A 15,421-nucleotide genomic window follows, 5' to 3' on the forward strand; every position below is an offset into this window, starting at 1 on the left:
GAAGCATTACAATATCATGCTGTGGTAGGTAAACTTAGAACTTGGCTTGTGCTTTTGAACTTTTCTCCGAAGTTGGTGGCCATTTTAGCAAGCATGTGGCTCTAGGGGTGGAGGGAGGCAGGGGCTAAGTAGAGAAAACTGTTGGGTAAACACATGCTGCTGTGTAAACATGGCAAATGTTCGAAACAAAAACTGCTGACACCCTGAGGAGGCCAAAATTTCCCTTCATGTCACACTGAGTGGCCATCTGCTTAGCCAGGCATGGTCAATCTGCAATATAGTTGCTGTAAGTTGCATGAGCAACCTCTGTGTGTATGACAGCAAAGTGGGGAGGGAACAGAGATAACAGTAGCAGATAGGGCAGGGAACAGAAAACAAAGCAACAGATCAGGCAGGGGACTAGGATCAGAGTGGCATTAGTGGGTGAGGCTTAGCTTGTGGAAACACCCATCAGAAAAGTTAGCTCCCTCTGGACTAGGAAATATTTCACTTTTCTCTCAAAACAATAAGATGGTGAGTTATGCTTACTGGGAAGAGGCTCTGATTTCCTCAGGTTTCTTCACTGCGTGGGCATCCATGGGTTAGCACTGAACAAGTCCTCAGAAGACTCTTCCAGGATCCCTGGAAGGACAGGTGCTTGGAGAAAGCTGCTTTGGTTTCTACACTCAGGGCATCATAATGTGGCTGCTTTCTGGAACCCCTTGGTTGTAGCCACTTCTCTTTCTTCCTCTCTGCAAATGTAAGACCCTAGGAGAAGAACCAGGGATCTTGTAATGTCCTGGCTTCATGGAGACTGATGAGGCTCTTACTAGTACAGCAGGCACCCAGTTTTGAAAAGTAATTTATATATTGCAGTACTTACTTCCTTGCAGAGGGGTTGGGCAGTGGGACCAGGGTGGAATAAACCTGAACCTGTACTTATTCATTTATCTTTTTACACCCCACTTATTGATCCCACACTGTGGCACCATTCAAAGGCTCTTGTGACACTTCAGGGTGCCATGGCACCCTGATTGAGCATTACTGCAGTAGCCAGATGTTTGATGTACTTCCAGTATTGCGACCTGGTCTGGGTCAATGCCCTGCTGAATAAATTACTTTGACAGGGTGGTGTTATGATAGCTATGCCTACTACCAGCAAGCCAAAATTGTTGTGCTTGCTGCAAAGATGACCACAGTAGGGTGTGGGGGCCAGGGCAAATCGGCATGTACAAGGTCCCTTTAACATTGCAAGGGGTTGGGCTGCGGCCACTCCACCCAGCTCCCGCCCAGCTCCATGGGGTCCCTCAAACCGTGGGGCCTGGGGCGGTTATGCTGATTTGTCCCCACAGAGGATGGCCCTGGCTTGCTGTATACTCCCCAAATACTGACCAGGATTCAACTATGTTTCGCTGTCCAGCTAGCTGCATGTTGGGAGCAGATAGTCAGACTGGCAATGCAGGCATTAGCTGGCAGCCCTAATACAGTCCAGGAGAAAGTTATCAAGTTATAAAGTGACATCTGACTTCCCGGCAGTAAGGGGAACAGGGAATTGTGGGATTGTCCATGGAGGACCAACTGTATTTGAGTGAGCCGTGTAGCTACGACTGAAAACAAAATTGATTATTTAGAGGCAAGTAGCAGCTGAAGAAGAATCAGAGCAGAGCTTTTTGGCTTGGACTGTACCTGTCCTGGGAAACAAATGTAGTGATTTTTTAATTGTGGACAGTTGGGTGGTATTAGCATGAACACAAAACTGGATTCACAGCTAGCTACAAGCGTATATGGGACAACAGGGGACCTTCTAACTAGGGAAGCTGCTATGAGATGGTGGGGTAGAGAAGCATGGTGAGTGGCGTGGTAAAGAGAGATGCCCAAGACATGGGTACAGTGGACATTTTTTTATTTGGGAGTGAGTGTTTTAACCAGAAAATATCATAGGTCCTGCTTTCTAAGCCAGACATTTTCTTAGATAAAGCTGCATCATAATCAAATGTCAGAATCACTTCACTGCTCTGTGCACATATGAAAAATTTTTACATGACTCCTCTACTTACTACCTTGCACTTCAAAAAAGTTTCTGGATGGAGCATTAAGCTTTGGTTTCTAACTTACACATTAAAGACTCTGGGAGTTTTGTTTCAGTATAGCCTGCAAGTTCAGGCCTTCTGGTCTTGTTCTAGAAAAAGCAGTTGGCTCCAGGCTTGCTCTCATGGAAGGGAAGAAAGGAAACGCATGCTAGTTCATCAGAGGGCAACAAAGCACTTCATATTGAACTTGCCTTGCAGTTAAAACATTATCCAAAGTTTCATCCCATTTTTAATAGTCTCATTGCTTTTTGTCAGCATTGTACTGTTTTGAGTACTATTCCATTTTGTGGCCTGCGTTCATAGCCAGGGAGAGAAGGCAAGGCCTTATCATGCCTTCTCATATTTTGCTGTGGAAGGAGTGAGGCAATGGACAGCTATGGCCAAAATTCTGTCGCAACAAATAAAGCTGAGAAAATGCGTCAAAAGCCCTCTCTCAGCTCCAGGATGTCCCTGCATAGGAGTTCCACCGCCTTGGCGTTCTGTCATTTTAGGGAATGAAAACAGGCTGAGGGAAGGACAGAAAAATCTACCACAAACATCAGCTAAAACCTACAGACCCCTGGAGGTTCTTTCGAGTGAGAGAATATTGGCATCTTCAGCACTTAACTTCAATGGAGTCCTTCTCCATACTGCCTTTTTTTCCTTCCCCACTGCATGAATGATGTCTGCAGGCTAAGGAAGTAGTGCAGACAATGGACCTCAGTATGGATGCCTGCGCATCCTTCACAAATACCCCCAAGGTCAGCATGATTTCCTCTGTAGAATTTGGGTTATGGGGGCAGGAGTACATTCTGCATGTACAGAGTGGAAAATTCTTGGTGTGACATATGATCTCAGTGGAATATATGTAACCACAACATCAGATAGATTTCTAATTTTCAGCCTCCTACTTTGCCACTTATGCATCCCCTTTTCCCAGCAGAACTGGGCATAGACCTAAAACCTCTGATTAAGCATTTAGCATCCACTTGATAAATCATTCATAAAGGCCTAAAACTGGATTTAATGGGCTTCCAGATTCACATCAGTAGTAGTCTGTTCTGTTTTGGTAGTGGGACAGTTTCCCAGTTTCTGAAAGTGAAGTCAGTGCAGCCAGGTCAGTCAAGAGCAACTGAGGACCCAGCCCAGAAAGTTTATAGCAGAGTTTAAATTAGGTCTAACAAAGACAAGACACCCACTGTTAACATATTTTATGCCATGCACAAAAAACGTATATGTTTGTATTTTTGAGCTCCAGTGGAAGAATTGTACAGATATGTTGCAATGTAAAATGGCGCTAATCCACTTGACTTCCTTATTAATCTGCAGTCCTGTTTAGTTCATTTTATTGTCTGTATCAGAAAAATAATAAATTACAGCTTGAAAAGTACTTTAATTTTATGACTTCTAGGGAAATGCAGTTCATTAAAAGAAATTGTTATTATCCATGATAAAAGAAGTATTAAAAAAAATCACCTTGGCAAAGTCTTGAGTTGTCATAGCAGCCAAGGTCCCAGTGCTGTTCTTGAACCAATCCCAATGCAGCAAGGTCATCTTAAAAACACAGCTGAGTTTCAATGGCACTTTTTATGTTAATATCCTCAGAATGACTCAGGCATATTTGAACCTTATGATAAGTTAACCATTAATGAAGATCCTACAGAACTGAAATAAGCTAGCAAACTAGGGCAACACAAAACATTCCTGTAAATTATCTATATTTAAAACTATCACAATGCTTACAAAATGTAGGCCCTGTTACTTTCTTTGAATCTTTAAGAAAGGATTGGATGTAAAAATGTTAATAATTAAAGAGAGACATATTTAAAAAAATAAAGGAAGGGGAAATAGTCCTTGAAATTCCAAGTACAAATTTTAAAACAACTATTCATGATTTCACTAGGAAGAACACTTTATTTTGGCATTTTGATCAGATCGGAAAACTCTACTGTAGGTCTTGACACACTTTTGCTTTGCAAAGAACTGTAGGGAGCTTGCTTTGCTTTTCTCTTCAAAGTAAATGTAGCTGGGACACATAGTGGAAAACAGTTGGAGGGTTCAGATTAAGTCTGGAGGAGTCAGGGCACTAACTGAATAACTTAAAAATGAAAGCATTTACCTACCTCAAAAAGTTCAGGCTTCAAGGCCACAATGATACCCATGTTTCTCTCTCCCTCTCTCAACACCCACATATAAGCCTGTGGCCTGACTGCTCCCTTAAGGTTAACAATCTCTCACCTTGAACCTGAGACACACTGTGGGTGCTCTCAGGTGCAACCGAAATCAATGGAAGGTAATTAACAACTCAGAAGATGAGGCTGTCTCCTGAACCACTGAAGTTCCCTGGCTTTCAGTGTTAGTGTGGGTTAGAAGCCTTTATGTGGATGGCCTTCCATGAAAAACCCTTTTCAGCCTCCTGTCAGTTTGGGTAAAGACAAACATACATTGGGAGCCATTTCAAAAGGGGATCTGCTGATCAGGAGTTCAGCTATTACCTTCAGGAGCAATACAAATATAGTAAAATTACTCTAAGCCTGAATGAAGTGCTGAAGTTGGAGCCATGCATTGTTCTCAGCTTGTGTGCACATAACTGCTGCTGCAACAGCAGGAGTCCTGCCTCCCCTTTGTATTTATTAGAGCTGATCCTTTCTTAGTTGCCCCAGACCCTCTGTAAGTCACTTTGCTGTTCCTTTCTCCAGTTTTGTCTTCAGTACATTTGCCCATAGATGAACTTACACCAAAGAAACAACCAGTGATTTTTCAAAAGGCTGTGGAGAAGGCCAAGTAGGCAGAAGCAATTTAGCAGTCTGAGTACAAAAGGACTCTAATGGATGATTGATACATGCAGAATTAAAGCACTACATAGCTAGATTACCAGTTATATATCCTCCGAATTATGCATCAGTTCAGGCCTGTTACAGCCATGACCTTTAGGAATATCTTCAAGTTTAAGACCCAGTGGGACAAATAATTAGAACATGGAGCTGTTTGTAGATCCTTCTCAAAACTGGCCCAGGTCAGCAGTGACAGAGTTGTTACCATGGTTGGTCAGTAGCTTATCTAAAAACAGATGCTGGTCTCAGGCCAGTGCCCACACAGGTGTCCACATTACAAATGGCAAAAAGTGCCAGGCTTGGCAGTGAGGCCAAAGACAGAACTGGCGTTGAGCCTAGCTATCATATGACACCTGAAAGTATTTCCACTTGTTGATGTTGAAACAATGGACAAAATATGGTTCAGCTGCTGCCTGCTTTGAGGATGTCTTCAGTCTGCACGTCTGCTACGTGACCCATGTTAAAATAGCAAGCACATACACACTACTACCTTATTTCTACCACTGACTTGCAGTGCGTTTGTTGATGACCACTGTTGAAAACATTGCCAATCAACATGCCCAACTATTTGGCAGCTTAGTGCTGTGCACAGGTAGAAAGTAGGATGAGATAACCAAGTCAGGTCTACTTATGTCCAGAGGTAGAGTATAAACAAGGTAGTATGAGTTATATACCTTGATCCCACTATCTTTGAAATCAATGGGAATATCGTATGAAACTCAATTGAAGCTGGACTGTGGCACATAGAGGGTATGTTCTTTTCAGGGGCTAAAGTAAAAGAAAGCAGGGGGGCAGCATATTTGGTTTTTATCTGCTAAGAACAGAGTACGTCTTACTGATGCTCCTTGTCTCATGCTGCTAAGAATACAGAGAGAACTCCCCCAGCTGGTTGCGAAGAGAGAGAAATCCCTCTTCTGTTTCTGATTTAACATTGAGTCTGCACAAAATATTCTTTTGCCCACTTGTGTGTGTGAAGCAAATCAGTGAAGAGAACCTGTCAAATGCAACAACTTGGCAAGAGGAATTTTAAAATGAAACGGCAATATCAATTTTTAAAGAATGCTTTATTTACTACATCCTAGGAATGTACCGTAAATGGAGCAAGAACTGAATAAACATAGAACCTTTCAACAATATAAAGACAAGAGATATAGTAAAACACCTAAAATACTAGCACGTTTGAAAAATAAGGCACGTGATACACACACACACATACAGACACATATAGATGTGTGTGTGTGTTTGTGTGTGTATATCTTTGTATACTTTGTTCTTAACCTAAAAACGTTCACATTTCAAGTTATAAACTTACCTCAGTAGTGTACATGAAATGGTTTAGAAACAAGTATAAAGAGAGGCCATAGATGGGAGGCTCAAAGTTATCATCTAACAGGCTGTAAAACCAACACTCTGACCTAATCCTGCTGATGGAACAGGTAAGCACAGTCCCCTGCACCTATATAGAGCTCCAAAGATCAGAACCAAAGTTGCTTGGCATTTGCCATGTTAGGATATCATCTCTATTTTTGTTGCACATAATATACAGACTGATGAAAAATACAGTAAGAACTTTAAGTGATGTTTGAAGCACTGAGGCCAGACCATAAAAAAGACAAGCTGAGGAGAGATGGATCCAGTGAATATGTCTTGTTGGGCACAGACATGGGGGAAGGCAATGATGACCCCCTAATTCCTCCTTGGCTGGATCTCTGCAGCACTGGAGCTTGTCAAAGTTCTGGATAAAGGTATGGGGAAGGCAAAAGCAGGGAAGCAACCTGCACTCTACTCTCTGCTGTCCCTAGGAGAACCTATGCAGCAAAACAATCAACTACTGAAATGGCATTAATTCATGGGTCTTATCCTTGCCTTCTAGTACTCAGCCAATGGTACCACTCAGAAAAACAATCTTCAGTCCTTCAGAAAAACATCTCTGGCCTCCAGTAGGCTGCAGCTACTGTTCCCCATGGAGCTCCCACAGTACCGGGCTTTGAAGGTCGCCCGTTTTGTGTACTTTGGCACTTGGATAATATACAAATAGGGTGGAGTCTTTGAGCTGAGGTCTAGATACATTTTCAGAAACACCAGAATGCGTGATAAAACTGTCAGGGGAAGGAGCATTTCGGTCAGAGTCCAATTTAATGGTTAACTTCCTCACAGTGCTTTTGATAAAAGTAACGTAGGACTGAATATAACAGCGCTCAGCCAAAGAAAAATGACTAAACTGACTGCCAAATTTAAGACAAGAAAATATATGTTAAGCCCTCACTTATTTTAGTGAGACATGATCTGAAATTGTTGTCAATGGGCAAAACCCATGCTTTTTAATGGATCCCCAGTTCGTTCTTATAGGAAAAAAAGCACACAAAACAAGAAAGCACAATTGTTTACTCGCTATTTGATGTGCACCTCACTTCAGTAGAGTTGTTTTGGCAGAGCTGATGCACTTCATAAAGTGAGTGAGCTCTTCCTTTAACATTTTACTGTATTTTACATTCACTGTGATACTAAATAAAAGCCTTTAAACAGGCCACAAAACACTGCAATAATATATTTACTTCTTAATAAAACAAACTTTTTAATAACATTGAAATAAAATGTTTTTGTTTTGTGGCAAACCACATACCATGTAAATTTGCAACATAAAATGACTTTAAAAATGTATATTAGAAGATATTTACAAACTCTATTTCTTAAACTTATAGGAGGCTAATCGCTCCCTTCCCCAATGTGCATGCATAACTCCAACTAATGCAAACTGGAATTAGGCGTGGAAGGGAGAAGGGGAGGGAGGATAGCCCCTTTTTATGAAGTCCAATATCACTAACACCCCTACTACCTCAGAAATTTTGCATGAAACATGATGAAACTATACGTAAATAATGCATTACTTCCTGCTGACAAGAGCACATACGGTCCTTGTCTACAATATCATACATTCTCAGTCACTACAACTTACACTTCAAAAGAATAAAATAAAGAGCATTTAAAAAGAGCCTAGGTCTGTATACTGGAAAAAAATCTAAGTCAAGACATGAAATACCAGACACTCAGTTCTGCACGTGCTTTGAGGCTGAATCGGCTAACATTAATAAATATAAAGCTGGATGTTATGGAAAACTTGATAACCTTTCCTTTAGTTAACATGATTCAGTCAATTCAGCTTTAAAGAGGTTCATTTTATGAGATTTTTTTTTAAACTAGATTTTTGGTGCTTGTGATTCCATGACACTAACAAACAGGTCGTACGAATGTCGGCACAAAATGCAGAGGTCTTGCTCATTTTCAAATTGCACTTTCCAGTATATAACTTTTTAAATAAGATACTTGTTGTTTCTTTTTAAAAAATTCTAAGGTAGGTATTTTTTAAATATTGAATATATTTTTCAAAATATATTGTTTAACTTTCCCTAGCTGCTCAGGTGTGCTTTTTAATACATAGCTGATATATTATTAAAGGCACTACAAAATAGAAATCTCTGGAGTGCAGAAGTTACTAAAAAATAACCTTCATACCACAAATATATTGAAAATATAACTGCTAAAAAAAACAAGACCTTATGCAACCCGACTAATGTGTATAAATTTGTATAGACGATGGGTTGACTGCATGTAGGTCACTTAGAAATGTATGAATGAATACAGGTATGTTAAAACAGCCTAAAAAATTAAGTGAAAACTTCATGCGTATAAAATATTTCAGACATAATATTCAATAACATTCTTCACTTTCAGGTTTTTATATTAGTTACTGAGTCCAAACATGTTCTTTTGCAGTAGGTTCTTTCTTCATAAATAGTAAAGTGTTCCTTCAGTGTTTGTTCCCCCCCACCCGTCTACTGTGGCTGATAGTCTCAGTATGTCTGGTAGACATCATGTATTGGAACCTGGATTGTAGCAGCAGGGAACGCCTGAGGTATATAGCCGGCATATCCTCCATAAGCTGCCGCTGCTGCAACTGCTGCATTCTTTTGTAGTGTGGCTATCGTTGCTGTTGCTGTGCCGGGTGCTGCAAATGGAACATAACTTGCACCGTAAATCCCTGCAGCAGGAATTCTCTGAACGTTGGGAGCCATGGTGTACACTGGTGTTAGTGGGCGACCCTGAGAACAGAGAAGTAACGGTAAGTCTGTAAGGTTCTAATGCAGAGGTGCTATCCAGCCATGAGCAGTGTAACAGGCAGAGTTTATGTACTTTCCATTTCAAAGCACAAACTTCAATTTCTGAAGTTGAATAGGGGTGATATGGTGGCACAGAACTAGGAGCAAGAAGATGCTGGGTTAGATACTGTTGGTGGAGCCAGGCTGTGGGCTTGTAAGGGCACAGAATTTAGTAGCTTGTGTGACATCTGCTCTGCCACAGGTCTTCAAGTCGGTAAGTACCGCCCAGAAATTGAGACAGGCCAACTGTGGGAATGGTGATATCCCAACACAAGGGTGATATCACTTCCCTCATGGAAGACCTCTGTTAGCTCCTTGTCCACTAGTACATTAAGATCAAAATCTCTTATTTCTGCCTTCAAAAAAGCTGCACAGTTCTGCTCCTTCCCATTTATCTTTTCTTGTCAAGTTCTGTGTTGTCTTTTCTGCTGTGACAATGTTCCCAGGCTTATCGGCTTATCATCACTTAATCACTTCTAAGTGCTCTGACGTATGGACCCTGACCATGGTTCTACCTCCTCGCCTATATTTACATCTTTCTTAAAGATGCATCTTGGCCTTTGGCCTGCAATGGGTATGACTGACGTGCACACAAGACCATTCCTAATTATTTTAAACACCTGGAAAGTATATAGTACACCCCAGGAGTCACCATAAACATGCATTCATCTCTAAAGTCCCAGCAGGACTTCTGTGAAACTTCGTATGTAAATTAAGCCTGTCTTCTTTGGTGAAGGCAGCAGTGGTCTCCATGCTTGACTTCCCTGAGGTGGATTCTTGTAGTCCTAGTGGTACAGGAGGGGCTAGTTGTTCCCCTCCTCCCTCCAGCACTCACAGAGGCAAATAAAGTTCCTGGATTCTGTTCTTGGTTGTATCACAGACATATGTGGGACACTGGACATGTCAGCAGGCCTTAATTCTGCAGTGTATGCCTGATAGTACCTTTCCGAACTCATTTCTTGTAGAGCTAAATTCACCTGTTTGTGAAATGGCTGATAGCTTCATAATGGAAGAGGCTATTGGGACACGATGTGTTGTCTCCTCTCTCCTCTTCCTGGAATCACAACATGCATTTCTACAGAGCTTGCCAAATTAGTGTTATAAGTAAAAGATTACATGGTTTACAAAAGGCCTTTGGGACAAGGACCATTATCTGGTTCTGTCTGCATTGCATGCAATACAAGGGGATTCTGGTCCTGTGCTTGGTCTCCAGGGCACTACCAACAGGAGGAGCATTCTAGGTTCTCCTTAGCCTGAGAAGGAGGCTCAAACCTGCAATTTCCATCTCCCAGGAGAGTGCCCTAGTCATCAGGCTATACACTGTCTGGAGTAGGGACACTATCCAGACCTATGGTTGAAGCTGTAGCACTTTGCAGAAAGGAATGCTGGATTCCTGGGGCCAGAGCAAGAGAGTGAATAAGGGGAAACCTGTTTCTGTAGCTTAGGCGAGAGGGACCTACCACCCAGGTCTTGCACTTCTGAGCAAGTGTTCTAACCACTGGACTCACATAAAGGTGAGCAGTGTCACCACTTCCCTCTTCCCTGATTGTTCATTAGTAGAAATGAGTGATCCAGTTCCCTATACCAGAAAGCAGTTTCATGTTGACAACCAGTCTCAGTCTTGCATAACTGCCCAACTGTGACCTGCAGGTAGATTACTAAGTTTGGGGAAGAGGTGCAATTCAAAAGACAACTTCCTTCCTTCAGTGTTTTCTACTGGCTTCCCATCCTGCTTAGCTAGCTGGCTTCTGTGAATCCCATTTCTAGTTTTCTGACTTAAACTGTGTGGGGAATACGGTCACTTTCTAACTCTTGGAGTCAGGTGCTCTAAGGTTAGGGATTGGAACAAGCAGCATTGTCATGCCCTTTGTGGGTCTGGCCCTGGAAGTGCCTTAACTATATTTTGCTCTGTAGTCCAATGAGAATTCTGTCAGTCTGTGTCACACATAAGAGCTTATTATTTGCAAAGATCTTGTTAACCATGGAATTATACCTTGTACCATCAGTGTCTTCCATTAAAGGATCTAGAAGTGCTTTAGAAACATTCATGAAAGTATCCTCCTGGGAGACAGGAAAGGGTATTTACTGCTGTTTGACAAGCGGGTAAGCAAAATGCAGAGTGACTGAATCATTCATCATCACATAGCAACTCAGCAGTAAAGCTATGTCAAGAGAAACTGGGAACAGAATTCCTTCCCCTGATGCTGATGACTAAGTCTTCTCTGCTTTGACAACAATCTTGCCTTGCCATGGCCAATATGTTCCTTTCCTTGGTGATAAATGAGGAGGAGAAAATAAAATGTGGTGGAAAAGGACCCCAAACTGAAGAGGAAGCTAATGCTGTAAGTTCTCCATCTCCTTTCCTAAAGTATAAAAACACTTCAACATAGTATCTGAACTGGGATTGGTTGCACAGCTTTGGTGGGGAATGTGCTGAGACAGTGGGACAATATTCCAGCTCTATACAGCACGGCCCCTTGCAGCTCAACATGTCGGTATAATACTTTGTGTGTCATAGTTTAAATGCTTGAAGCTGATACGCTAAGACAGTGGTTCTCAACCTGTTTAGATTCAAGACACCCCTCATTACACTCGAGGCCCCTCTCAGAAAATGCCAGCTCTTAGTTTTCACTCATTTTCTGACTACAACAAAAATAACAAAACAACTCTTCTGTTGTAGAGATCTCAAAAAGCCCACAACAGGTTATAATGTTTTTAACACTATGGATTCCTATTTGACATTTCTGGGTTTACCTTGTGAATCATGTTTGTATACCTAATGGTGCTAATATCATGTGGTACCTTTAAAAGGATCTCAAGGCATTCCAGGGTGCCCCAGAATCACTGGGATAAAGAATGTAATGCAGTGTGAGAAAAACATCAAGTTAGTGTTTGGGTTTTTTTTAGCCTAATAAACTTCTTGCAGTACAGCAAGAAGCCTGGGATTCAATGTCCCAGAACAAGCAAAGCTGAAGCCACATGAGGAATTTACCTGAAAAGGTGGAGGGGTTGAAACTGCAGGTATGACAGCTGCTGCCGCCGCTGCCGCCGCTGCCGCTGCACTGGCTGGATCCTGCTGGACAGCGATAGGATTGATGATATGTTCTACTGCATGAATTTTTCCATCTTCCATCACCTTTGCTCCTGGGGCAGCCTGAAACATGGAGTACTGGGCACCAATAGCAGGGATGGCCACTAGAATAGATCACATATTGGAGGCTAAATCTACAATGCTTTCTCTCAAAGATATGATAAACCTCTCTTTCTTTCTCAGTAGTTCATAAATGTGCTCACCCCTGTCAACATGTACTATGAGGTCTTTGAGGTGCTGCTCACTGTTAAATTGCTAGACATACTTCAAGAAGCATTCTTTAACTCAAAGTCTGGCATGGTATGTCCTGCATGCTTTTCACATGTTATCTCACTAGGCTTCTGGAGTGTGCGGGGAAAGGGGGTAGTGAAGGGGGTTATGGAAACTTACACTGGAAAGTTCCTAGGAGACATGAAATCTGCACCAAATTGACATATACATATTTAGACTGCAGTTGTCCTCATCTTTCAGCTGAAGAAAAGGTATGAAGAGATGACCAGTTGGAACATGGGGTGCTCCACCCTGACCTAGCAACAGCCTCTGGAATCAAGATGGGAGTACTGCATGCTGGAACCTGTCTTTCCATGGGCAGAATTGCTAAATGAAAGGTGAGTTTTATTTACATTGTCTAAGGCTGTGGGCAGCAGCTGGCCATAGGCCAACCCTCCCCTAAATTTTTATACTACAGTATATTTTCCTGGTCCACATAGTTAAATATATTTCACCATAGCGCTCCTTTTAGGTCTGCCTCAACCTGTCTGTTTGCAGTGAAAACAATCACTGAAGACTCTTCTCTCACACCAAAGGGCAGCTAACTTGTAACAGAACAGTCCCTCAAACAAATCCCTGAACATTAAGGGCTGTATCTGCAGTCTGTGTCTATACATATGTCTGAAGGGAGTTTAATTCTATTGCTTGGAAAACAAATTTGTTCTGCTGAAAATTTGTGGTAATCACATTTGCAAATCCATGTTTTCCTCAAAACACAGCTTTTGATTCAATTCAATTCACTTTTTGATTAACGAGTCTTTCAGCACTAAGCTTATCTGAAATGAAAGCCGAGTGATTAAATATAATTAGAGATGATACTGCCTCGAGCAGGAGGTTGGACCAGATGACCTGCTGAGGGCTCTTTCAGCCTTAGTTTTCTATGATTCTATGGCCTGAGAGGCAATGCTTGGATTGGAATCAGACTCTACAACAGTTTTAGTTGATAAAGCAGGTTTGAAGTCAAAGGAGGACATAGTTTGATTTCCCTGTAAGACAGAAGCTGGCAATGTTTTCCAGCAGGGGGGCCAGAATGACCCAGCTTGGGTCAGAGGCATGAAGACATTAGGACCTGGCCACTGCTGACTATTCACCTGCTGCTCAGCTGTGACATGGTACAGTAAAAGCTGTACTCCACCAGAGCCAGTGGCACCTGAATGTGGCGCAGCACAGACAGAGCTCCCCCTCCACCAGATCCCCAGTTGGCCAACTGCAGCACAGTGTAGGGAAAGCCCCCCACTGCTGAATGCCACTGAAGACATGACTCTATGGGTCAAATCCAAAGTCTCTGCAGGCTGGATCCAGCTCACTTGCTGTAGATTACTGATCCCTGTTGTAAAATGTTTCCTGTAGAACCATGCAGTTCTGTCTATGGAAATGACAAGTCCCAGCAAAAAAAATTCCTGCTGCGACTAATATTATTTCAAACTGGCAGAAATTATGTGAGGTCAGCAGTTGTCATTTGTCACCTCTTTTTTTTTAAATAAGCTTTGGGCTGCCTGTGTAGTAGAACGAAAAATTGACTTTTTCTAGTTTAAAGTTGGAGATGGAACCAATGGGTTGGGATCCACATCTTGAAATGTGATCTTGGATTCAAGATTCTGGTTTTGGCCTGACTTTGAGTTCTAATAAGCTAGATATGTACTGTGCATAAATAATTACTAGACAATGACAAAGAGAACAGTCTTCAGCCATCTTATTTATACCTGAAACTCTTGGGTATCTTTTTAGCTGTGATTAGTGGTTACACTCACCCATTAAGAACTGACTTTTCCCAGGAAGGCTTGGGTTGTAAATTAAATTATCTCAAATTGCTCTTGAAAACAGACCTCATCTTATACCATCTTTAAAAATCTTCCACAGCTGTCATACTTCTCATGCACATATAAAGCCACATGCCTCTTATCTCAAACTACACTGAATTCTCATGAAGGAAACTTCCTTTAGGAGTGTTCATCATTTTTATTGTATTTAAGTTAGGTATCTAGCTTAAACACAATTTCCACTTATTTGGAATTGGATATAGTTGTAATAATATGAAATGTATTCTGCTGCATTTATTAATTGAGTCTGCCTGTCACTTACAATTACATTTTAGAGAAAGGACAAGGTTACTTTTAATGGTGGCTTGCTGTGGTTACTTCTTTCTAACCCTTATTTCAAAGAGAAATGTATCGAGACCAGGTCCTAAGGAACTCCACAGCTTCATTCTGGCCGCTGCCATGTCTCTCTAAAAATACCTAAGACAGGATAATTGCTACCCCAACTTCTGAAGGCTTCTTGGGCCAGTTCTGCACTTGTCCCGTCATAATTTAGAACAGTCCAGAACAGTGGTGCCTAAAATTTTCACCCTGTGAGCCAGATGAGCAGTTGCCAGGTCTGGCCATGGACCAGATCCAGCCAGTGGGCTCAGTCCAGCTGGCACGCAGGGCTGGCAGAGGACCCCATCCTGGGGATCCCCGCAGGCCAGATGTCATAGCTCCATGGGCCAGAGGTTGAGCATCCTAGTCAGTCTAGATCATCTCTGGTGTAATTCCAATAATAGCAAAAGAGCTAAACAGATGGGAGTATAACCTCTACTCTTTATTCTCTAGCAGCGAGAGAAGTAGCATTTGAAACCAGAAATTGTGTTCCTGTGGGTAGACCCACAGGTGACATTCAAGTTTGGGATTAGCCTCATTGATCTTGTTCTGTTGGCCCATGGAGCCTACACAAATTATCATAAACAGTAATTGTTGGTGTGTGAAGCCTCAGAATGCAACATGTGCCCCTTGTTTGCAGAGACTCTGTTTTTCATCTTGTCAGCTGCACTTGCATACACGATAACAACAAGTACTCCCTCTGCCACCTTAGAGATCTCTTCTAATATTTCTTCTCTCTTCTTCATCTTGGGGATGCCTCCAATGAACAGCCTGCAGTTATCTACACTGCAACAAACACCTAGAAGTCTGCCAGGCCGGATTTCATAGTTGTTCAGTTCTCTGACAGCCCGTTTGGCTTCATGCTTTTGTGTGTACATCACAA

The 15,421-nt window shown here is 42.0% G+C and overlaps 1 protein-coding gene across 5 annotated transcripts in view; it reads right to left on the reverse strand.

The window, feature by feature from the left end:
* Nucleotides 1-5,927: 5,927 nt before the first annotated feature.
* The window catches only part of RBM47 (RNA binding motif protein 47), a 197,543-nt gene continuing 188,049 nt past the window's right edge, over nucleotides 5,928-15,421 (reverse strand). For all 5 annotated transcript variants that reach the window (XM_019526184.1, XM_019526185.1, XM_019526183.1 and 2 more), the window contains 2 exons: nucleotides 12,032-12,234; nucleotides 5,928-8,982 (listed from right to left, as the gene is read on the reverse strand). In XM_019526184.1, coding sequence (XP_019381729.1) covers nucleotides 8,734-8,982; nucleotides 12,032-12,234 — 452 coding nt within the window. In that variant the 3' untranslated portion in view covers nucleotides 5,928-8,733. The remainder of the gene's footprint in view (nucleotides 8,983-12,031; nucleotides 12,235-15,421) is intronic.

The sequence above is a fragment of the Gavialis gangeticus genome, unplaced genomic scaffold (assembly GCF_001723915.1).
Source record: "Gavialis gangeticus isolate Ggan-Ray unplaced genomic scaffold, GavGan_comp1, whole genome shotgun sequence".
NCBI lineage: Eukaryota > Metazoa > Chordata > Crocodylia > Gavialidae > Gavialis > Gavialis gangeticus.